The sequence below is a fragment of the Perca flavescens genome, chromosome 11, assembly GCF_004354835.1.
Source record: "Perca flavescens isolate YP-PL-M2 chromosome 11, PFLA_1.0, whole genome shotgun sequence".
Taxonomy (NCBI): domain Eukaryota; kingdom Metazoa; phylum Chordata; class Actinopteri; order Perciformes; family Percidae; genus Perca; species Perca flavescens.
In genome coordinates this window covers 35,174,869-35,199,621 of record NC_041341.1, presented here as the reverse complement: position 1 = coordinate 35,199,621, position 24,753 = coordinate 35,174,869, and the positions used below count along the sequence as shown (strand labels likewise).

Sequence of the window (24,753 nt, the reverse complement as noted above, 5' to 3'; positions counted from 1 at the left end):
AATAATAATAATAATGATTGTGGAAAAGGGGTAGGATTAAATAAGTGTATACTTCTTCCTACTCCTTTTCAGACTCTATGTTGGGTTTTTGTGTGTGATGTTTTGTTTGGTTTATTTTTGATATGTCTGAAATAAATTTCTTCATTCATTCATTCATTCATTCAATAACTATAACATAGTGACAACGTTTGGGAAATCAAGTGCCATCTAATACAATCATTTTCCATTTTGTGAATTGATATCAATGCTGACCTGCTAAGGGATACGATAAGATAATAATGTCAGAAAAGATCCATCTGTATTGATCCCAAAGAGAAAATAAGATCACGTAGCCTAGAATGAGCAAAGCTTATACATAATAAGTCTGTACATAATGACGAAGTTTGAGATAAACCAATGCTTACAATACAACGTATTATATAGGTATTCGGTAGTAAGACCTTTATTTTGAAGGTGAAGACAGGAAGTGGCAGTGTCTAAATGCTTCTGGTTTGACGCGTCAGTGTGGGCAAAGTGTTGACAGTACAGGGAAGGAAACACCCAACTACGGGCTGCTTGACATTTTTTCGCTTTTGCTTCTCGGACATTGAAACAATTATCACAAGCGCTGTGTGTCGGTAAGTGACAAGAGATGTTTTTAGCTGTTATCTAGCTGTTAGCTAACGCCACTGTAACTGAGTTAAAACTTCAGACCTGTCAGTGAGTCAGCCAGTGCACGTTATAGGCTACTGTAAATGTGGGTAGACTTACTTGTAATCATTTTTACTAGGAAAACAACTGTTGAACAACTAGCAGTCAACTTCGTAAAAAAAAAGAAAAAGAGCTAATCTCTGTAACGATAATCTACATAACAGTGTAATACTCCATAATGTTTACATTCATGTCAAAATGTCAAATTCATGTCAAAATTCTTTGGACAGTTAGCTAACGTTATGCCAGCCTAAAAGTGGGGCAACTCTATTAGAAAATGTACGTAGGCCAGTTAGCTTAACATTTAAATAATTAGCATGCTAATAGACATATTAGTCTTATGTCACTGAATCCACTACGTGAGGAAACGAGGTACATTTTAAAGCTTAAACATTGAGTTAAGTATATCATCATTAAAAGTGAATTAAATAGAGAGAAATTCGGCGTTTCTTTAAGAAAATAAACGTACAGCACAATGCAATATGTCTGAATGCTTCATACCGGTTGAATGTAACTGTTCTCTGATTTTTGGCAGTAACCATGCAGTCTACGGAGGGTGAGACAGACACACTACCTGGTGCTTTATGACTACGGCAGGATGAGCTGTTTGCCTCTTGTTCTTTATCTCCTATTGCTTATTGATTCTGGTGAGTAAACTCAGGTTCACTCAGAGAACTTAATTACATTTTTACAGCAACGTGTATTGAATACCTCACATACCTATTTTCTTAACACACCCACTTACAATTATTACACTGATGACTCATTAAAGTGCCCTGCCAGGTGTGTCTCTGTACATTGTGTTTGAGTCCCACTGCGTCATCACATGTTAACTTTGTTCACACAGTGCTTGGTTCCCTTCTTGCTCCGGTCAATCTTTCTATCAACTCTCTCAACTTCCACCATGTGCTGCGTTGGGATCCTGGTCCCGGCACGCCACCAGGAACACGCTACAAGATCATCAGCAGGTAATTTCCCTGTCCACCATCTTGTTGACTGCTCTTATTTCCTACCACGCTAGACTGATGGCATTTTTTCCTTGGGTAGGAGGAAATGTAGCCAGTCTTCTGCATCAACTCTTACTTTGCACAGTTATTTGCACTCATGGCTGATCTGTGCTATGATACATGTTAAGCAACTTTCTGCGCTGTCTCTAAACATGTACTGTAGGAGCCAATCTGGCTAAAAGGTTGGCTTGTTTACAACCTGTTGAATTGTCTTCCTCATTGAAATACAATGAGACATGGGACTGTTTGCCATGGTCATTGACCATAGAATAGGGCAGCATGATATATCGTTTTTTTATTGTTATCGCAATATCAACTGGCGCAATATACACATTGTGACACATAGACACTCAGAGATTTCTTGTGTTAGTTGAAAGAAAATATCAGCAGAAAACTGCACTTTAAAATGTATTTATCGCATATCACATATGTTCCTCATATCGTGCAGCCCTACCATAGAAATAGAATGAGTTATCCTGCTACAGTGGTCACAGTTCTTTCTGGGGGTTGTGCAATTAATCAAATTTGGATCGCAATTTTGATTTTGAGAAAAACAATTATTATGCTGTTAAGTTCAATAAATGCAACATCTTTCCAAAAGTCAATGAGCATTAGTGGTAAATAATTGTGATTTCAATATTGACCAAAATAAAAAAAAAAGTGATTATGATTTTGTCCATCATCAAGCAGCTATAGTTCTTTGAAATGGCAACGGTACACATGAAAATGGCCATCCTGCTATGTTGACTTGAATTGGAATGTCCGCTATACTCTCGTTCTATTTCTGTGGTCTGGCTGCTCATGTGTTGATGTTGTGGCGCTCTCAGACCTCAGAAATGGCTTTGATGAGTACAGTGTTACCTTACCAGATAGAACTGATGGAGGAGCTATGGAAATAGAACCCATGTCGAGCTCAGGTTGTTCCTTGACCTTGCAAACAGCAGTTGACTTACATGCAACTTCACCTGCAAAAAGTCCTACAAGTGTTCTGAATAGGAATGCAAGGCTCCGATACTGACTCTAATAGCTGGATCAGGTGTCTGTGACAATAGAGCCCATCTATCCAATTCAATTCTATGTTTATATACTTTTTACATTATATACTGAGATTTAAATCCCTGCATCTAAAAGCTTTACACTTCGATTGTAATTCCTGTTAATTTTGAAAGGAAATTATTTAGCTATAAATCGAGGACTGTGTGTGTGTGTGTGTGTGTGTGTGTGTGTGTGTGTGTGCGCAACAGAGTCACAAGCTCTAGAACAGGGGGATAAGTGGACCCTGAGTAGAGATTTTTTTTTTTTTTTTTTTTAACAAATCATATTTCTCCTTTAAAGAAGAAAATGTCCTCAGGATGCGTCCTGGGGACAGCTTCTGTGTGCTTTTTACTATGGAGAGAGTAGAGAGATGACAGCAAGTGAAAGGAAAGAGACATGGGGGCAGACATTTAACAGAGGTCGTCGTGGTTCATGGTTAGCACCTAAAACCCCAGAGCTGGAAAGTAACAGATTATAGTTACTCTACTCTAAAATCTGTAATTTTACTTTTACTGAAGTATGTTTTTTTTTTAAGTATTGTACTTTGCTACATTTAAAAAATTTAAATCAGTTACTGAGAGTCAACAAACTCATCACAATGTTTTTTGTTGCTTTTTTTTGCTGCTTTTTTCCCATTTTTTTTTTACTTTTTTGGCTCTGTTGCCTTAACAAATCGCAAAAGACTGTGATTTAATTAAAGTAGTATTAATAAGATATTTAAATAAGTATACATTTAAAAAAAGTATATCTCCACTCGCTGTTAAAAAGTAACTTACTTTTACTCTGAGTACGTTTTAAATTAACTACTTTTAACTTTTACTTGGGCAACAGTCAAAAAAAATTGTTTTAGAGAAGTTCAAACAGCATTCAAACACTGACATATCATTAATTGTACAGTTTTAGCAAAACATATTAAATCCATACTATACTGTAGGCAAGTCAGAAGAGAAAAGGACAAACATTCTATTGGCTAGGGATAAGGATAAAACCAACCAATAGACTTCATCAGTCAATTATATATATATGTTATTCAACTTTGTAAGGGTTATAAACATAAGATAATCTAGGCATATACATTCTTCCTTCGTATTCAAAGCTTAGGATTTGATTTTTTTAATGTTGTAAGTGTTTGGATAATCATTTATCAAAGAATGGACAAAATCACTGGAGTTCTGTCAAAGTTTGTTTTTACTTGCAAGTAGAGTCAGTTTTACAGCACCTCAGCGCAAGTACAGAAAAATGACTGAAGATTGTTCACAACAGTGTCTTTAAAAAGGAGTTGGGAGTCCAGTTAGTTATTCAGTTCCTGCAATCAGTAGCTTTTCTTCTTATCTCTGGTCAGGCCCGGCATCTCCTCCACATGATGCGCTCTGCCCTCAGAGATACATCCGGTGCTCTTTGTCTTTCATGATGAACACATGAGAGACAGAAATACTAAAACAGCAGTTTGGATGCAAATGGTTTAACAAAGAAGCTGAAGCAAAACCCTTCTAAGCATCCTTAAGTAAGTATGCTGAATTATTTCAGCCATATATAAACATGATTATGTAAGAAGTGTACACAAGACAATGGGTCATATGTTTGATGTCATAGTCATTGATGTTATTCTGCAGTCTTAAGACGTATATACAAAAAAAAATTCATGTTCACGAGGAAAATAGCAAGCATAAATAAAAATATATGAAAAAAGAAGAAGAAGGTATCATCGTAAACACTGATTTACATCAGTGTGACTTTCTCATGTTATCAGTGTTTATCAGCCTCTCTGAACAACCGCAACCTTTATTTTGGTCACGTTTTCTCTGACAATCTGTGGCTTCCTTTAGTGTCTTCTTGGATGGAATATCTGACTATCTCTAACCTCTGCTTTGTTTGACCGTGGCTGAGTTGTTGTTTGTTTCCATCCATTAGGTATCTTGTGTGTGTGTGTGTGTGTGTGTGTGTGTGTGTGTGTGTGTGTGTGTGTGTGTGTGTGTGTGTGTGTGTGTGTGTGTGTGTGTGTGTGTGTGTGTGTGTGTGTGTGTGTGTGTGTGTGTGTGTGTGTGTGTGTGTGTGTGTGTGTGTGTGTGTGCAGTGCAGCTGTGACCACGGAGGGGACGCCTGATAGTTTTAAAGGAACTGATGATTCAAGCGCTCTTATAAAAAGCTAAGGGGAGGGGATTTGAGTGTTCCTTTGTGTGTGTCTTTCAGTTTCAGGTGATCAAATGTTTGGTTTTCACAGTCATTGTGAAGGTTCACATTTCATTTGATTGTATTTGCCTGAAATTACAAAACTGAATAGACATGATTTCATTGCTGGATGGAACTTGTACTGGTAATATGATAATGTGTTTTGATGTTAGTAAGCTAATCAGCTCACCTCTTTACTATCTTACTACATTTTAAAAGATTTTCTTCTTGTCAACAAATCCTTAAATAAAGAGGATGTTGTGTGTATCAAAGTCGAATATATCTTCTTCCTCTGTGCCATAAAGCTCCATTGTTGTCCAAAAACTATTGAAACACATCAATGAGCCACACTGTGCGTCATGTTTCTTCATCACCACGAACACACACACACTTTACTTTATTTGGACTCAATCCACATACACGGTTCTGCTGCCACAAACACTCTATAGTACCAAATGTGGATTAATCTGCTGCTTAAAATAGTCCCCAACAAATGCACTATTTTTTCCTGTTGGCTTTAAACTAGTGCCCAGCCATTTTGGGAAATCTCAATTAATACATCAAAATTATGTATTAATTAGTGTTTGATGATATTGACACATTTTTGCCTGCCTATTTGTACCAGAGGTAGATGCATAGACTGTACAAGTGAAGCCATCTGGATCGCCCCCTGGTGGCTGGCTGCAGTATAGGTCTAATTTAAATTCCACGCCCCAATATATTCTCAGTTTTGATGCCTCGACCCTACAATTTACGACATGGCGCGACATAATCTGGCTGAGAAGTGTCACTTTTCAGAGGGTAGGTGAATTTAAACAATAGCTAAGTTGCTAAATGCATCTTGTTGTCATGTAAGGGCCCTGTTCATGTTGCACAGACATTTTAGCACCGATTCAGCTCGTTTTTTTTGCTATCGGCAGTACTCATATACTGTACATATAACGATCAAGATTAACTAAAAGTTGCCCGGAGTTCTCCTTTAAACTGATTATATGCTGCACCGCAAGCCCACACTGACTCGAAAACTTGCGTACACGAGTTCAGACCAGACGTGAGATTTTATCGCAGACTACGCTCACATTCAAATTCATAATAGCGTTGCTTTGCGTAGGAGTTGGCGTACACCCGTCCTACGCCTGTTGTAGGTCGTACGCACGTTTCATAAACGAGGGCCAGTATGTCTGTAATGTGGGAGCTAGTTAAACAAGACCCAACCTATTCTGTATTTTTTAGAACTATGCTCACATTGTGAGTTGTTTGCGAGTTAAAAAGTCTAAAAAAGTGATTTTTTTTTTTGAATCAAGGGATCTGTCTGACAAGGTGTTTGGTGTTTTTTGCCCCCAAAGTCGCCTTCCAGGCAGCGTGGCAATGGATATGTTTAGGGTTAAGGTTAGGGTTAGCTGCCTGGAAGGCGACGTTGGAGGCAAAAAACACCATAGAGCATCCGTCTGACACGGTTATTACCATTAGCGCTGCTTGAAATGCGCTCTCTTTAGTATAGAGGATCGTTGATAATAAGCCATGTGGTCATATGTGCCATCTGTTGTTGCTTGATGGGCTCGAGTTTGCCAAATTATGCTCTCAGCATATTTTTCAACATACAGTTCCTTTTCTGGAGAATATTCTAGACAGTATTTGTCATTGTTTTAGATTGTTGCAGTAATAATAAACATTTGCATAAATGTTGTTCCACTCCCATGTTAATGATAAGAGCATTAAAAACCTGAAAAATATCACTCTTAAAATACATTAAGAACAGATAAAAAATGTGTGCATTACTTGTGATTAATCGCGAGTTAACTATGGACAATAATGCGATTAATTGCAATTAAGTATCAACATTTTTGAGAAGGGTCCCTCAAATTTGGTTGTTAAAAATTGAGATCAAGACGTGTCAAATATTACCTCAAACTGTACTTCAGTTTCTTGTAAATAACTGATACTGATATACAGTATCTAATGAGCCAATATCAGGCAATAATCATATTCACCTATCAACTGAGGTGATAGTTTTGTTACCTGCTAGGCCATACTGAGAGAAATGCAAGCATGACATAATGTTTGTGCTCTGTTTCTCTTTTTGTGCAGGGTGAACAAAAAAGAATGGCTACAGTCTACTAAGAGAACATCATTAAAGATAAGGCTTCCACACTTCGACAGGAATTATGCCGTGACTGTCCAGGCGTTCTACAACCAAAGCGTGTCTCCAGAGTCCATAGCACTCTCCTTCGACCCTTCAAGAGACAGTACGTCGATGTCAGAGTCTTTTGAAAACGTGCTTGTTGCCTTGGCTTTATTGAATGAAATATTGTGATTTGTTGCTCACATATAAGAGTCTTACTGAATCACTGCAGCAGTAAATAAAAGTGTTGGCCAGTTAAAGAAAGTATAGCGAATCAGAATCAGAAAAGGGTTTATTGCTGTGTCCACAATAAGTTGACACAGTTGTGTCCGAGGTGAAATCGGGATGAGATTGGTGACAATCGTTCCTGCCTGCCTCAGCGTCAGGGAGGCATACAGGTCCGGGAGAGACGGCCGATTGCAGCCAATCACCTTCTCAGCAGAGTGGATGGTATGCTGCAGTCTGCCCTTGTCCTTAGCAGTGGCAACAGATGGTGATGGAGCAGGGGGAATGATGGCAGTGTAGAAGTGCACCATCATTGTCACCATCAGGTTGAACTTCTTCATCTGCTGCAGGAAGTACATCCTCTGTTGGGCTTTTTTGATGAGGGAGCTGGTGGTCCTGTGAGATGATGGAGCCCAGGAACAGAAGGACTGAGGATTCACCCAGGGTGACGGGGGCGGGTGTCACTTAGTCTATTTCCATACGCCAGTTTTTATGTGAATTTTAAATGTACACCTAAAAGTGGACTTAAACGTCCACCGATTAGACAAAAAGTAGCGGCCGATGAATACATCAATTCTGGTTTGAGATCTTTCCATCATGTTTTCCAAATTGTTCTCATTGTGGTAATAAACCTTTGTTTGAGGTTTGACTTGGCTTAAACCTTGAGAAGAAGCTGAACCGTATGAGCAGCTGACTCAAATTGAATACAGATATATTCACATTTTCTCCTTTAGCTGGCATAGAGCATTGGTCAGAATCTTGGTTAGTGATATTAAAAAACAGCAGCAGAGTTAACCAAAAACATGCCATATAATTGAAATGCACAAATTTAAAAAATAATGTCTTTTCTTCTTGTCACAAGCCAAAATAGGTCCTCCAGAAGTCTCCCTGACTGGATGTGGATACTGCATCCAAATCAACATTTCACTCCCTAAAGCTGAACGTGGCACAAAAATCAAGAATCAAGATATCAAGGCAGTTTTAAATCCTGTATTCGAAATCTTGTGGAAGAAACCTAAAGGAGATGAGGTAAGACATCCATTTCTGACATATGGCAAACCACACATTTCTTCTAATGATTCTGAACTGTACTATACTATTACTGTATTATTACTAAGTTCTCATTAGGTATTACATTTTATATATCATTTCTTTATAAAGGTAATTTGGCACTCCATTTAATACTTTTTATTGCCACATGGACATTTCGGGCAGTACGCCCTTCTTCGGCATTTTTCACAGGCGAGATTGCTGAAGGAACATTAGTGTGGCAAAAAGAAGTATTAATTGGAGTGCTTTCAAAATTACCTTTATTTTTGTTAGGTCTTATTATTTATTATTTAATTCATAGACACAACTTTTTTCTTTCTTCTCCGGAGGGAGAGAGAGTGTGATTGGTTGAGTCTTAGTAGACAGAGGCAAATCATTACTCAAGTTGGATATTATACAATATTTGATTCACTTTACAATTTGATTCACCTCCAAATCACATCATCATTTGTTTACTGTATGTGTTTTTTCCCTAACTACTGCACATACTATCTGAGCGTTACTGACTAGTAGTAACAGCCCAGTCTCATGGCAGTTCGTGAAATGGTCACGTTATTGAATCTATTGATTGATGAACAGGACACGATTATGTTGTTTTTTTCGTGTGGTGAGCACAAATTTTAATTTAATGTATTTAAATGGAAGCATATTTCATGATCACACCACATATATGTTCGAAAATCGTGACCTGTACACGAAATAAACGAGAAATCTGTACACAAATCAATAAATCTAAATAACATGACCATTTCACGAACTAGGGTGAGACCGGGTTGGACTAACGGACAGTTTTCACAGCAGACATTTTCGACACAGGTGGAAATAATACCCATCACAGGGGCCCCATTCCATTTAGTGTCCCAGTAAGCCATGTCAGTGAGTAAGCATGGACAATATCAGAGCCTTGAAACTGGCTCACCTGAATGAAATGCAGCCATCATTAGTGCTTCAACAAGTCTGTCTGTAGTGAAAAGGGAATATTAGTTCTATTATCCAAATTGCTTATTTCTCTTGCCGTTCGGGTTTAACTGCGGACATTTATTCTTCCAGAGCAGCTCTGCCTCGGACAAAACTTAGAACTAAAACTCCAATCTTCTCTTTGGAGTGGAAATGGTGGCATCTGCGACCTCAGCACTCTGTGCGGTACTCTGTGATTCGGTCACGTAGAGGTCCCTGTGCCAACAGTGAGAACTCTTATCCAGCAGCAGCTCATATCTTCAAAGATATTTGTTATGAAACCATATATGTCACATGACTGCTTGGAAAGATAAAATGATTACCCAGGGTGAAACCGAGATTTAAAGTTCTATTGTGTTATATATTTTTATATGTTATAGGGTTACAAAGTGAAAAAGCCCAAAGTCCACCCCAAAGAAACTTATCATCTCCAACAGAAAACACTGTTCACAAACTTCTCCACACAGCTCTATTGTAGTCCAGCCTTTACTTCAGAGACAAACTTTGTAACACACCGTATAATGCTCGCCTAGCTAGAATTTAAAATCCTTCTCCTGACGTAGAAAAACTCTTAATGGTCAGGCACCATCATATCTTGAAGAGCTCATAGTACCTTATTGCCCCACTAGAGCACTGTCCTCCCAGAATGCAGAGTTACTTGTGGTTCCTAGAGTCTCTAAAAGTAGAATGGGAGCCAGAGCCTTCAGCTATCAGGCTCCTCCTGTGGAAATAGCTCCCAGCCTGGGTTCGGGAGGTAGACACCGTCACCACATTTAAGAGTAAACTTAAAACTCTCCTCTTTGATACAGCTTAGGGAGTGAGGAGTTGCAGCGTTCGCCTAGACCGGCAGGGGAGGGTGTATGGCTACAGAAACGTCCCCCCTTCTCTGCTTTTCTTCATTGTCGTCAGATTCCTCTACCAGCCCTTATAGAACTGGCTCAGGTTTGCCTTGGACCAGCTCTTAATTATGCTGTTATAGTTTTAGACTGCCGGAGGGACTTCCTTTGATACACTGAGCTTCTCTCTCTTTCCATCTGAGTGCATCCATGTAATGTAATCCATGCATCCATAAAATTGAATTGAATTGATAGCTGCTAACGTGGCACACCCTCATACTCTGCTTCTGGCTGGCTAGTAGTCCTTACCTAGCTACTGTCAAGGCACGGCCTCATACTCTGCTTCTGACTGGCTAGTAGTCCTTACCTAGCTACTGTCAAGGCACGGCCTCATACTCTGCTTCTGGCTGGCTAGTAGTCCTTACCTAGCTACTGTCAAGGCACGGCCTCATACTCTGCTTCTGACTGGCTAGTAGTCCTTACCTAGCTACTGTCAGGGCACGGCCTCATACTCTGCTTCTGACTGGCTAGTAGTCCTTACCTAGCTACTGTCAAGGCCACCCTCATACTCTGCTTCTGACTGGCTAGTAGTCCTTACCTAGCTACCGTCAGGGCACGCCCTCACACTCTGCTTCTGACTGGCTAGTAGTCCTTACCTAGCTACCGTCAGGGCACGCCCTCATACTCTGCTTCTGACTGGCTAGTAGTCCTTACCTAGCTACCGTCAGGGCACGCCCTCATACTCTGCTTCTGACTGGCTAGTAGTCCTTACCTAGCTACTGAGCATGTGCGACTCCCAACAAAGATGGAACAGAAGTGAGATGTCTCACTCTGTAGCTAAAACAGAGAGCTCAACACACAGGGTGAAAAGAGGAGCTGCAGCAATGTGCAGTACAACAAAAATATGGTGTTTTCTGAAAATTAAACCATGTAAACCTATTCTGGTACAACCTCTAAATACAATTATGAACCTGAAAATGAGCATAATATGCTACATCTAATCACGCAGTAGGTTAATGTACGGAGTGCTGGGGTCACGGATAAAGCTCAAATGGAAATTAATTTAAACAAATTTATTTCTTCATATTTAACCTGCAGGTGTCCATCGAAACAACAGACAGCCTTTATAACCTGACCAACCTACAGTTTGGTACGGAGTACTGTGTAAAGGTGCACCCGAAGATTGCTGGGAACATAAACACCTTACCATCCGATTGGAATTGTACCTTCACTAGCATTGTGGAACCAAGAGGTGAGCTGAACTTTCAGAGCTGATGTTTATTATGTTGTGATGATGTGTGTTATTAACGGTTAGGTTTAGGATAAGATTTTGAATTGAAATTTGAATTGAATGGGCTCTATTGTCAAATAAAGGGGTGAAGAGCAGTTAAGTGACCCAAGCCAGTGCAAGTGCTGTTTTGGTAATTTCATGGCCAGGGGTTCCTGATACACCTGCAACGCACCTGTAACACACTTGGTTACATGTTAGCATCAGAAGGAATTTATTATCATACATTACAGGTGGCCATTTTACAGGCTGCGACAACTGTAGCCAACTGCATTCGATGCTTTCATCCCCTTTTCCTGCATGACCCTCCTGATCCTCCATGAACCCTGCGCGGGGTTGTTCCTCTATGGAAAAATATTATCTAGGATGTTTATAGTTTCATGTATGTTTACAGCAGCTTACATATGCTGCCAAGGCCAGATGATGTCTCTTTTTGAGTTCACATTGTTTAAAATCCGACAATCCAAAGGCTTCCATGTGTGATAACAAGTAATCAGAATCAGGTTTATTGCCAAGTATGTTTTCATATAAAAGGAATTAGCTTGTGTTTTGGTACATAGACAAGAAACAAATAGAAAACTTTTATAATTATATTACTAAATACTATATAATAAGTACAATGCAACTGTTTAAAATGAGAGAGCTACACGGGAATGTGCAAAGATGACTCATACATTAACCATATACAAATACAACCGTAATGCTATACGTGAAATGAAAAATGTGGTCTAGTTGTGTTTTGCATGTTATATTTCATTTACATTTGACAAGTCAAAAGTTGTCTATTCAATCCTGATGATGCTAAAATATATAAACTGGCAGTACGCTATACCAGGGGATACTCACACACTTGTTTCCTCCCGGTTACCTTGTCCTTTTGCATTGATTCACACTTTTGTTACTTTTTGTCACATGGTACATTGTTACATGGTACCGAAGAAGTAAATAGACAATGGAAGGCACTAGTACTTCCAGATTAACGATATATGACTCTGTGTGTATCTGTGCATGTCTTCAGACCTTTTGGTTTTAGGTGCAGTTGCTGCTTTTCTGATTTTGGCTGTCGGTGTCCTGATGAGCTCCATGTTTTGCCTCCACTACACTGGATTCCTTTGTAAACTGAATGCTCTGCCCAGAGTACTACATGTAAGAACATTTTGTATTTGTCTATAATATCTATCAATTTATCTATTTCTTTATACATCCATTATACATCATGTCATTCCTCTCCTGCCACTCGAGGAACTGCAGTTCAGCTGCGGAGCTGCCACTTCGCTTCAATAACACACACAACCAACATTTTCAGCATCTTACTGATATCTTACTAATTACTTAAATAAAAAATACACAAGCACACCGGACACGAGCTAGCATTAGCTTAATTCAGTGTTACATTTTCATTCCTTTATACATTATGTCATTCCTTTATACATCATGTCATTCCTTTATACATCATGTCATTCCTTTATACATCATGTTATTCCTTTATACATTATGTAATTGTATTGTTCATCATGCCATAAAACATTTCAATTCTATGCTTTATACACTGACAGTGACTGACAGACCAGCTTTCTGTTAGGGGATGACTCACTCGCTGCTGTTTAATAATAATAATAATAATAATAACTTTTATTTATATAGTGTGAAACCCAAGGACACTTAACAGATTTACTGTGGCTAAGCTGTTTAGGAGATACTGTAGCTACAATTTACACAATTTCACACTTAACATTCGCTGCCTTAGATCGCTTCCAGCACCATACTTTTATGTGGTTAAATAGATGAGGCCATACTGTATTTAGCAGGGATGGTGCATCTTTGAGTTGGCGTATCTATTACACTGTCTCACTGTCATTTCCCCTCCGTTCCTTTGTTCCCTTTTTGCCACTCTAGGATGCTCTGAGCCAAGGCTACACCCTGACACCAGAGAGAACAATCCCTGACAATATCTCCATCAGCGCAAGGGTGAAGAAACAGAGAAACCTCAACCCTCCCAGAACTCCAAAACCTGCCACCAGGGGCAGTAACTCGGAGGAGGAGGATGAAGAGGAAGAAGAGGAAGAGGAACACGTCTATATGGACAGAGCTGTAGAGCTTTCCTCAGGTGAAAGTTCCTGCCAAAACTCTGTTGATGTGTTGGGGAACAGCAAGGTGGCTGCATCAGGGGGCTCGGCGAGTTTGACAGTAGAGACAGAGGTACCGGACACAGAGGTTGAGGTCACACGCGGGCGCCTTGATCGAGACGAGGAAAAAGCTGAAGGAGCGGAGGTTTCTCTCATGCCTGAGATACATGTCACAGTTGAAGTGCATGAGCCGGAGGATAAGGAGGAAGTGTGTGAGAGCTCAGGCAATATAAATCTGTTCTCAGTCACCCTCGCTGCACTGGCTGTATGCGAGGAAGGGGAGGAGGAGGAGGAGGAGCAGAATACAAGAGATTCTCTCGCAGACTTCTTGTCCGATCTGGAGCTTCTACTGCCCGCAGACTCAAAATGGACTTTGAGCCACAGAGACTCACAAACTGAGTCAGATGATCAGACAACACAAGAAGACTTCACTGCGACTGGGTCTGAAGGCAGACACGCACACAATTTTTCCTGTGACGGTGAGCATCAAGAGACACAGGAGGAGGAGGAGGAGGAAGAGGAAGAGGAAGAGGAGAAGGATGAGGAATTCTCTGGATATATGAGACACACATGATAAGTTGCTATGACGTGTGTTACTGTATGTGTATAAGTAGCATTAATGAATTTCTTTCCAGCAAGAACATTCCATTCTTTTTGAGGGAAAGTTGTAACTGAACTATTTGAACGTAGTTTTGGTGCTCTGATTTCCTAATATTAAGGAAAAGCAAGGACACAAGACATGAATACATTTCTCCTGCAGCTACAATGCCATGGTACCCACCTGCACTTCACAGTTTTTAAAGCCTGAAACTTTTCTGAGAGCTCGGCTATATACGACTTAATAATATAAAAGCCAAACAAATAAAGATACCTCACATTAGCCAAAGCCAAATTTGATAAAAGAATGTTATATGATTATATTTCACAGCAGCCATTTTGGTCTGTCATAGTAGGAAAAGCACAGAAGTTACTAATAAAGATGGCTCCGTTCAATCCAAGTGTCCCAGTAAGCCGCGAGCCACAATGAGCCAACATGCCCAATACGACTGAAGCAGATCAATGGAATTCAGACATTATTTTTTTTATTTACACCTGTGCTTTTGTTCTGTTAAAAACCCTATAGTACAACCCTCATCAAAACTCAACTCTTCAATCATACAACCATCTCAAGTTCACTGATGCCGTGAACACTCACAAGTTCACAAATGGGAATATCTCCCATCTATTTTATATACCCTCCTTTGGGCATTTTCCAACAATTTGGAAATTAAAAGAGCTCACTGAAGGAGGTCACACCAGAAAGGAAATGGTACTGTATAACTTGAGAGACTAACCATAGACTGTACATAAAGAGATGTAAACAGTGGAGTTTTTGGCTATGATGTGAATACATGTGTATGCTGTTCCCTTACAATGCTGAATGTTAGATGCTGTTCTTCATCAAAATTGCCTGAGTAGTTGTAATCTTAATTTTGCACACCACTGATGGTTAATTATTGAACAATTCTTGCCTCTATGCGTTGCAAACAACAGCTGAAGCTGCGCTCACTGCGCTCCCTCCCTCCCTGTATTCTACAGTACTTCTACTAGGTCACGTGATTTCCTATCAAGAACCCTGTTGTCAGACGCTGCCTTCACACACCGCCGGACAAATATAAATCACCTCAACGTGAAGGGGTGTAGATACTAGATCGGATCCGATAGACGTATCGACGTCAAAGGACGTGCCTCGTGGCCCGCCTTATTCTGCCTTGGCTTACCCTGGTATTCCTACGTCGACCATTCTAGCAGATCCGATTTAGAATATACCACGGCCCCAAAAGCCGCAAAATACAACTGATTGTTTTCATAACATAAACATAAATTTGAAGGTGCAGTCATGTCACCACCTGTCTGCTGGAGAATGCTTGCTGATTACTATGTTTTCTATTTATTTGTAATTGTGTAAAATACTTTAACAATGGCCTATTTTGTTGTGTGTCTTGTTTTTATGTTGTAAATTATTGCTGTTAAATTTGTAGATGTCACATTTTCTACATTCTACCTTAGTAACAAAACACATTCCTGATGTACATCGTCATTCTTACATACGGAGAAAGTTGCTCTATTCCTGAAAATTAAAGCAACGTTATAGCCGAAAACGTGTTTACTGTTGTTTTTTGTCGTTATTTTTTTAAGTATCCAGTCAGTGTGCCAAAGGCCACATCGCCGAGCTAAACTGTGGTTCCTTAAAGGCAACAGGAGCAGCTGCAACGTGCGTCCAGTGTTTTTGTGTGTGGTTGTCTGTGTGCGGTTGTCTGAAATTGGTGGATAAACATGGAAACGCTTTTCAGTACAGGTAGCTGTAATATTAAACTTACCATTGAATGTTACGAACAGTTTTATTCTAAAAGCTTCAGCTTGCTAGTTAGTTTAGCTACATGCTGACAAAGTTAATGCTAGTCCGTTAGCTAGCTAGCGCTAGATTCATTTCCACCGGCGAGTGGGCGTCTTGAGAAAAAGACAAATAGCGTTTCTGGGCAGAGTAACGTTAGCTAGATAAACCTTACCGTTATCAGTTTTTGGGAATTCAGGGGGATTTCAACGTGTTTTGTAATTAAAGTAACGTTAAACTGGGTGTTTTAAGCTAACGCAGGTCAAAAAGAAATTATTTTGTAACTCATTCGTGGTTACAATATGAAAGTAAAAGGGTAACGTTAACGTCATTACAGTAATTTGGCGTAATGTTGAAATTTAAGGCTATGCGAAGTAGAAATCGTGACTAGGATTGTTTTAGAGAATAACAGTCAGACACAGTGCCAGTGAACAGTAACCCACTTTACATTGAGGTTACATTCATTTCGCAGACGCTTTTCCTTTTATTTAACCACTTGATATGACATGTGATGTTGTGTCTACAAAGTTCGCAGTAATAACGCCAATTCCTGATTTGTTATTACATACTGTAGTGTTTAATAAGGAAAGTGAAAGCAGCATGTGAGTCCAGAGATGAGGTGTGGTGGCAACTTGCTTGAGGGGCTGATATAGCAGTGGAGCAGGGATGCTTTGCCTGTCATGACTGCTCTCCTCTGGATGGTCGCATGGCTGCCTCAGGTCCTAACAGGTGAGTACCCCGTCAGGTGATGTTATGTCTCAGTCTCATGATAACCCTGAAAGACACCTCCTCTGCACACAATGTTGTCGTTTTAAACAAATTGGTGTGTGGCATGAGGTGTTTGCTATGAGGCCCGGTTTAAAGGAGACCTATCATGCTCATTTTCAGGTTCATACTTGTACTGTGGCTTTCTACTAGAACATGTTTACAGTAATATTACTTGGTAGTCCAACAGCAAGAAGGCCAGTCCGCCGTCTGTCTTGTGGCTTATTCCCCAAAGCTCTCGCCAACCACTAAAAGCCCGTCTGAGATCCAGTCTACCCTTGCCCTCTCTCCCTTTCTCTTCTTCGCTTCCTCCGTCAATGTCCTCTTCCCCTCTGCCATAATGTCCCTGCTCTCTGGTTCTTCCACTACACTGGCATTGCGTCCTGCCAGCATCCTCACTGGCTCTTCAAAATAGTCTCAGAAAAAAAAACTTTTGGTGGAACATTTACACCCCGCACAAGATAACGCCACATACAAAGGAAGTTAACTGTTCACATGATTTCGCATTGCCAGACCTTCCTCTACAGTGCTGCGGAGGAGGGACCGGAGTATAAAATGTCAACCCAAAGAAACCCCCAAGGTAACGGATATCCCAGCCTACATGAGTGAAATCCGGCGGAATGTCCATCGGCAACGGAGCAATCCCGGAAGTGGAACATCGTGGATAAAGACTCCTGTACAGCCAATCAGTGTATCACCATGTGTACTTCATCCACAGCAATCCTATCAGTTGGTGCCAAAACGTCCCAGTAAATGCCATAAAAATATTCTTTGTAAATCTTTACAACCCAAAAGAACCAAGCAGGCCTGCCTCGTTGCACTCTCCAAAGTTTTTTTTCAGCGTGTAGCTTAGTAGTTTCCAGACTGCGATGGTCACATTTTGCAATAATCAAAAAGTGTTTTTCACAACTATCAACATGGCATCATGACTTTGCGTAAACATACACGGCACTTTGCTAAAGCCAAATGGCGTGTTATCTGTACACATTTTGAGCTATCCACGTGGCATCTTATCGCGAGAACGTGCCGTACTATTGCGAGAACGTCACACACGTGTTTAAAAAAAAAAAAAAAAAAGCTTGTGGCTTTATTAACACAACAAAACATGACGGTGACCAACATCACACGCTTAGGAAAACAATAAACGGTTGGGTTTAGGAAAGAAACATTGGGGAAGACTTAAAAAAAAAAGAAGAAATTAACAAAAAAAAACAACCTTGATAAATGCCACACTCAGGACGCGATCCCGACTCTCCTGGGTGAAAGTCCTGTGTTTTACCCCCAACCAACCTCCTTCTGTGGACTTTCATACATGGCGAAAATTCACACGTAATGTAGGTCAATGGCAGTCGAACGGCATTGATAAAAAGTGATTATGCGTCTTGATAACACCCTAAAATGGCATACGAATTGGCATGTCATACATACGCCACTTTATGAGATCAGTCTGCAACTATTTTCGCATGTGCGACCTTGCAAATTTCATGACTTTTTTTGATTACCGTAGGATTTCATGTTGGGGGGAAAAAAGGAGGAGAGAATGAGTCTGCCAGAGTTGGCCAATGTGTGTGAGAGGGGGAGGCTCTGTGAGTGATTGGTTCACCGCGTGGGTAACGTCATCTACACTTGTGTGTCCCGCTTTCGTAGCCTCACACTCATAGGCAGCACGTGCTGTTGCACAGCGCTGCTGTTACCGTGTTTCCGTGAAAATCATGATAGTACAGTCCAAAATATATCTACGAGTGCCGAAGATACATTGGAGGGGAAATGCTGCGTAGTAATAGCCGATAAGGAGTTAGCCTTAGCCTAACGTTGGCCCCTCCTCTCTTCCCCTCACTGTTTCCATCTCCACCTGGATTACCTGCACTTCGGGTCAGCAGAGCTGTGTTGATAGACCTCAGCAGCGTTGTATTTGGTCTGGTCACAAAATCAACCACGTTTTTACTCCGTGTTGTCTCGATCTCAGACACCACAACTCCAGGATATCACCTAACTGCCCATGCATTCACTGATTTATTTGCATTTTTACAGAAATGCTAGTAGGCTCATTGGAGACGAGCCAGGTCTGCTCAGAATCGATCACCGGCGATTGCCGCCCAATGCACGCCGGTTAGATTCGTGTCTGACTTTGATCCCCACTTGCTCTGACGTCAACTATAACCTCACGAGATCAAGGCGGCCGCCGGTTTTAGACGCAGGCAGCACAGTTGCTTTTCACCGACTGCAAGACCCAGGCGGTCCCAGGGGCATGCTGGGAAACGCCGGCCTCTCAGCTGATCTAACAGCTGATTGGTTCAGAATCGACTTAACATATGATGACGTTTTATATGAAGTTTTTATTGAAGGATTTTAACTGCTTTTTGTCTGATTTAAAGGCTTATTGTGTACAGAACACATGTTGTGTGGCTGATAGTTAGGTTTAGAAGTCAGAGAGACTAAATCTGTTCAGGTTACAGATCATCTACAGTGTAAATCGCACAGATCGCACGTAAAGAATTTTCACAGCTACTCTGTCATAATAAAAACAACTGGAGACGAGCTGATACGTATATGGGTCTGATAACATTTTATTACATCAGAATCGGACCTAACAGGATGCAAGTGTTTCTGTGACTTCCTGTTCAGCCCGCAGGCTGCAGGAAACAGCTTTAATCTGTCCGACTAAACCGCAGGACTAAACAGCCCGCTGCTGCCGCCGCCTGCACTCGTCCACTTTACAGGCGAGGCGCAGTTCATCTCAAACGAGCCTAACGTCAGCCCCAACATTCGCATACCGCTCCCCCACTTGGGTGAGAGAGTTAGAGATATGACAGCAGTGAGCGGAGAACGCTTCTTTGAAGAAGAAAAAAAAATGGTTCCCTCATCACTCAATCTTCGCCACAATGGTCGTTGGGTAGTTAGAAACTCTCTTTTCCATGAACGTTTGAACACCTTAGATATGATCGCTATTTCGGTGTAAACAAAAAAGAGAGGAGTGAGGGATAGCCTGTGTGAGGCAGTAATACAGTACGTTAACAGCAATAATACTTTTACATTTCTGATACACATCTGTGCATTTGTAAAGCACTTGTCAATTAAAATGAGACTGTGAACTATAATAAACAGCACATTGTAGCTTCTGTTTCTGTTTATTTATCCCCAACGCATTTATCCGTAAAACAGTAAAAATTGCATTGCAGGTTGTGCTGCTCGATTATGGAAAAAATATAATCACGATTATTTTGGTCAATATGGAAAGTTGTTGCAGTTATTGAACTTAAAAAACAGTGGAAAAAGTTAAATAAATCAACAGTAACAAAAACACAACAGTGAAATTTGCCTTGATATTTTTCCTATTTAAACGTTATTTTATCATTCAGAACAAAAGAGAAAGAGTTTACTTACAAAACATAATGAGCTAAATAATAGTTTTTCTCGATTATTCTGTTTTTGTGATCATTGGTAGCCAAAATCATAATCCCGATTTAATTTTGATTAATTGCACAGCCCTAGATGCAGGTCAATTTCAGGTGTGCGGCCCTACATTTGCTGCCTGTGCCTCTACAGTTTTAAGGCTACAGGGCTCCTAGTTAGAAAAAAAAAAAAGTTAGTCTGGAGCCCTGACTCATGAATAATCATAACTAGGGTTGGGTACCGAAACTCGGTGCCAATAGGGAACCGGTGCCGACGTAAACGGTAGTAATGAGACCGAATAAGAACGAAAGTTTCGGTGCCTCATTTCGGTGCTCAACTTTACACTACACCTGACAGCGTGTAACGTTAGCCTACCGTTAACTAGCAGCTGGATTAATCACGGTTAAAATGCTGACAGCTAACGTTAAACAGTGTAAAGTGTGACTGTATTTCACTGTGGAGGACTTCAACAGCGGGATGTAACAGTCTGCGCAGCAGCTGCCGTTGTCGCAATTCATAGATATACAGTATGTTTATATGACCGTTGTTTACTACCCTTATTTTTTTTCTTCTTTTTTTTTTAACTTTATTGAAAAGTACCGGTTCAGGCACCGTTTAGGCACCGGCACCGTTTTAAAAGTATCGATTTAGCACCGGAATCGAAAAAAAACCAAACGATACCCAACCCTAATCATAACTGTACGTACACACCGCCGCCGACTTGAGCTGCAAAAGAAGCTCTGGTCCACCCTGTCAAGGACGCGTGTCAAAACGTACGGGGAAGCTTTGGCCGCTCTGACGTGGCAGGACAGTCACATCAAGCAAGGAAGACGTGCATACGTACTTAAATAATAAAGACATCACGCCATACTTCACCAACTCACCGGAGACACCAACTATCCCAGCTATTTTATCCCATGCCTCGTTATTTTTATTTTTTATTATTTTTTAACTGGTCCCTACACGCAAACAAAGCAACCCAGCAACAGTTTGGTAGGAACAAAAAAAAAGTTTCTCTGGAATCAGCCAGTGCGAAGGACGTCTAAATTTTCCGATTGGTTGGTGGTCGTGTGCCGCTGAAACAGGTCATAGCTCATTATTATAGTGTATTTTAGTTCTTATAATTTTAATGTTATCATTTTGTAATGCATTATAATCACTTCTATGAGACATTATAATGTGATTACAAGTTGCTGTAAGTGGTATATTTAAATCTATGCAAGAAGAACAAATCTCTGGATTGCACAGTGTGGTTTAGCAAATATAGAAGAGAGATTTACAATGACCATTAAGTCCAATAATTGAGGTGATTGACTGAGGTGCATATGAAAATGGAAATCTACTATATGTATATATCCATTGAATGTCGTGTTTGTTTGTATTCCAGCTATGAGTGAACTCCCCCAGCCTGTCAACGTGACTCTGTCCTCAAAACATTTCATTCATGTGCTGAAATGGGCTCCTGGACCCGGGACACCCACAGGAGTCCACTACCATGTCAGCGTTTGCACAATTCGGTGGGTTTCACCTGTAGTTGTGTGTTTGTACTTGTGTATACACTGCATACTGACATTGTCCTGGAGAATCTCTGTAGGGGCAGTCAGCTGGAGCCCTTTGGATGTGTGCAGTTTGTGTTTTAACCGAAAAAAAGGATAACAGATGTTTGTCAGAGTTTGTTCTCGGACATATGGTTGTCAGTCACGGAGAAGTACTACGTTGTAGTATTAAGTCTTTCTATCCATATAGTGCTCCGAGCAGGTTAGAACAAATGTTTAATGGCTAAACCATCATGTCGTGCAAACGGTAAAAAGTGGATCGGAAATCGGCCAAATGTCACAGATCCACATGCAATAGTGTTTTCTGTTCTCCGTTTATTTACAGCGTGTAAAACTACTGCTGATCCTTTACCAGTTCCAACTTGCGCTTCCTAATAAATTAATTTGAATGTAAAGGCCTTCACAATGAAACCGCAAGTGTTAATAGATAGTATTACTGAAAGCTTACTCAAAACCAAACTTTAAAAACAAGCCTTGTTCTTTTGACCCTCTAAAGTCTGCTTCTTTCCCTATTCTCCGGTCCTGAAGGGGGACTTCCTTGGTGCCAGTGGCTGGCTGCGAGCTTGTCCAGCACCCACTGGTTTGCAACCTGACAGAGGCCTTCTCTAACCCAAATGAGTCCTACTTTACCCAGATTAAAGCAGTGCTGGACGCACAGGAGTCAGAACCAGTCACCCAACCAGAATATAAGCCAATCAAAGACGGTAAGGGGCATTTTATTGAAACTACAAGATTTTAATTAAAAGGGACACATATCAGAGATAGTGTCTCTTTTTTCTCTCCATTTGATCTTCTGTTCTGGTCTTCTGTCAGAAAAAACTTCTTCAGTTCATTTCCATTTGGGGTTTTCTTTTCGTGTCTCTTCCTTAGTTGTGGCTAGGGATCGACCGATACTGTTTTTTTCAAGGCCGATACTGATTTTTAGTAGTTAATGAAACCGATAACCCATATTTTGAACGGATATGAGTTTACGGTGAAAATAAAAGTCAAAAAGTGGAAACAAACATTTAAGTCAAAATTAAGATTTGGGAATGTGACAAACTCCAACACAAAACTTTTGTTTTAATGCTTTAAGCAATCATTTAATAAATTAGAAACGTTCAATATAATCCCCAGTAATAGAGAGTCAGATAGTGTTGTTGGGGGGGGGGGGACATTAAGTCAGACTCAGTGGAGAGTGAAACAGAAGCAGAGGGACAGACACAGAGCTGTAGCTGAACCAAAGTAGACGACTTTATAATTCATTAACTTGATCAGTTATCAGGCAAATAAAACACAGATACAGACGCTCTACAACCTGCCGATAATGGGCCAGGGCTGATAATCGGTCTGTCTCTAGTTGTGGCTTTCCCAAACCAATGCAAATTACTTCAGCTTTCTGGAGGGCTCCTAGGAAGCTTTGTGCTGGGGAGAGACCTGTATGATGGGCTTATGGTGTTGTCATTTATACATATGTTTATTCGGTTTAAAGTTGATAAAAAAAAAATACAAAATAAAAAAATGTCTATCGTGTAGCGGTAGAAAGGGATCCGCAGTCCCTGTTGCATCCCAGGTTCCTCAGGAAGAACAGTCTCTGCTGATGTAGGTAGTGTTCAGGCTCCAGGTCAGGTCCTCTGGGATGTAGACTCCCAGGATATTAAAGGACTAGGGACTAGGGTAGTCCCGATCAGTTTTTTTGGCCATGAATCCCGATCCGATTTTAAAAATATTAAATATCTGCCGATACCGAGTCCCAATCCGATACTTGTATTTGCCTAGATAATAGAGCTGCACACTGTTTTTTTGTTAAGTAAACAAAGTAACTAATTTATTTAACTTAGTGCAGCTTGCTCCTTAGAATGGAGTAGAATTTACTGACAGAAATGGTCGGAGTAAGGTAATCAGGATGCCTGCCGATCCCCGATCAGTTATAAAATGCCCATATCGGCTGCGATCCGATCGGGACCTCCCCACTGGAGACCCTCTCCAGCTCCGCTCCATTTACGCACAGACCATCGTGGAGTGTGTTTTGTTTTGTTTTTTTTGGTGCTTTTCCTGAAATCTTTTTATGATTTCTTTAGGGTTTTCTTGTGTTGAGGATGAGGTTGTTGATTAGTGTCTGGACCTCCTCTCTGTAGGCCATTTGCAGGGAGAGCTTCGTGTCGCTGCGTCTTTGGCGCCGCCGTCTGCATGATATAAACCAGCAAAAAAGCAATGCTTCCATTTAAAAATGCATCTTTGCAGAGTATGGAACTCTGTAGAGACAGTCAATTCAGTGTTATCCTAATGGTCATTAAGATAACACTTTACAGCTCTGGATTTTAAATGTATTGCAATTTATAGTAATTAACCTGCTTTACTCCCTGAACTGAAGGGTTTTGCTTGAAGTTATGAGAGACTTCTATTGAACATTTTTGCATCAAATGACTTTGCATAAACCTGTTTGGTTTTTGGTTACTGTTCGGTACCTGCATTCATTAGCAGAGGAATTGCACTTCAATAAGTCTAATTTAATGCGGCATTTTTATAGTGGTTACACTACCGGTCAAAAGTTTGGGGTCACTTAGAAATTTCCATTCCAGACACAATACCTGCTGAGATCAGTTGTATTGTTTTTTTTAACCAGGGCAGCAGTTTTCAGATTACATTATGTGCTTACATAATTGCAAAAGGGTTCTCGACTGTTGTAGAAAGAAGTGTCTGAAGAAACACTTGAAATTCATGCTTTTTGGTCTAAACGTCATACCCAAATTAAAAGTGGTACAGCTCCCATATACTTTGACACTCAGGGGTGTGCCTGATATCATTGGAAAGGTGATTTGTTTGTGTATTTGAGAAGTGTTGTATTTTGTAGTTTTTTGGCTTTTTTATTTGCACTTTTCAAATAGAAATAAAAAAACGCACAGACATATTTGTAGAAAAGAATTCATATAAAATCCATTTTTGAGTCTTTTAGCTTCTGAATTATTTTCTGTAGTAAGCTGAGACGTGGCTAATGCTGTGTTGTCTGTCACCTGTCAGATGTGTTTACAGCAGTGTATTTTAATAATTTTACAGATTAATAACTTGGACAGAAATAAAAAATCTCCATTCTAGCCTCTGTACCTCTGTGTCAGTAAGGCCTAGAATCACCCTGACACAACTTGAGTGTTTCCTTTCCAATGATATCAGGCACACCCCT

The 24,753-nt window shown here is 40.4% G+C and overlaps 2 protein-coding genes across 2 annotated transcripts in view; both read left to right on the top strand.

The window, feature by feature from the left end:
• The first annotated feature begins 501 nt into the window (after window positions 1-501).
• crfb1 (cytokine receptor family member b1) lies at window positions 502-15,640 on the top strand. Its single transcript, XM_028591213.1, has 8 exons — window positions 502-617; window positions 1,226-1,337; window positions 1,538-1,658; window positions 6,990-7,147; window positions 8,111-8,277; window positions 11,190-11,343; window positions 12,398-12,525; window positions 13,276-15,640. The coding sequence occupies exons 2-8, from the start codon at window positions 1,289-1,291 to the stop codon at window positions 14,077-14,079; spliced, it is 1,581 nt and encodes a 526-aa protein (XP_028447014.1). The 5' UTR covers window positions 502-617; window positions 1,226-1,288; the 3' UTR covers window positions 14,080-15,640.
• An 87-nt stretch (window positions 15,641-15,727) lies between these two features.
• The window catches only part of crfb2 (cytokine receptor family member b2), a 44,428-nt gene continuing 35,402 nt past the window's right edge, over window positions 15,728-24,753 (top strand). Inside the window, exons 1-4 of the mRNA XM_028590492.1 lie at window positions 15,728-15,843; window positions 16,454-16,608; window positions 21,425-21,554; window positions 22,122-22,297. Coding sequence (XP_028446293.1) covers window positions 16,560-16,608; window positions 21,425-21,554; window positions 22,122-22,297 — 355 coding nt within the window. The 5' untranslated portion in view covers window positions 15,728-15,843; window positions 16,454-16,559. The remainder of the gene's footprint in view (window positions 15,844-16,453; window positions 16,609-21,424; window positions 21,555-22,121; window positions 22,298-24,753) is intronic.

What these genes read in the sequence shown, in the direction of transcription:
- crfb1 (XM_028591213.1), top strand. Translation starts at nt 1,289, where the DNA reads ATGAGCTGTTTGCCTCTTGTTCTTTATCTCCTATTGCTTATTGATTCT. An exon ending in CGCTACAAGATCATCAGCAG is followed by an intron (nt 1,659 to 6,989) that starts GTAATTTCCCTG and finishes CTTTTTGTGCAG; the next exon opens with GGTGAACAAAAAAGAATGGC. An exon ending in CTTCGACCCTTCAAGAGACA is followed by an intron (nt 7,148 to 8,110) that starts GTACGTCGATGT and finishes TCTTGTCACAAG; the next exon opens with CCAAAATAGGTCCTCCAGAA.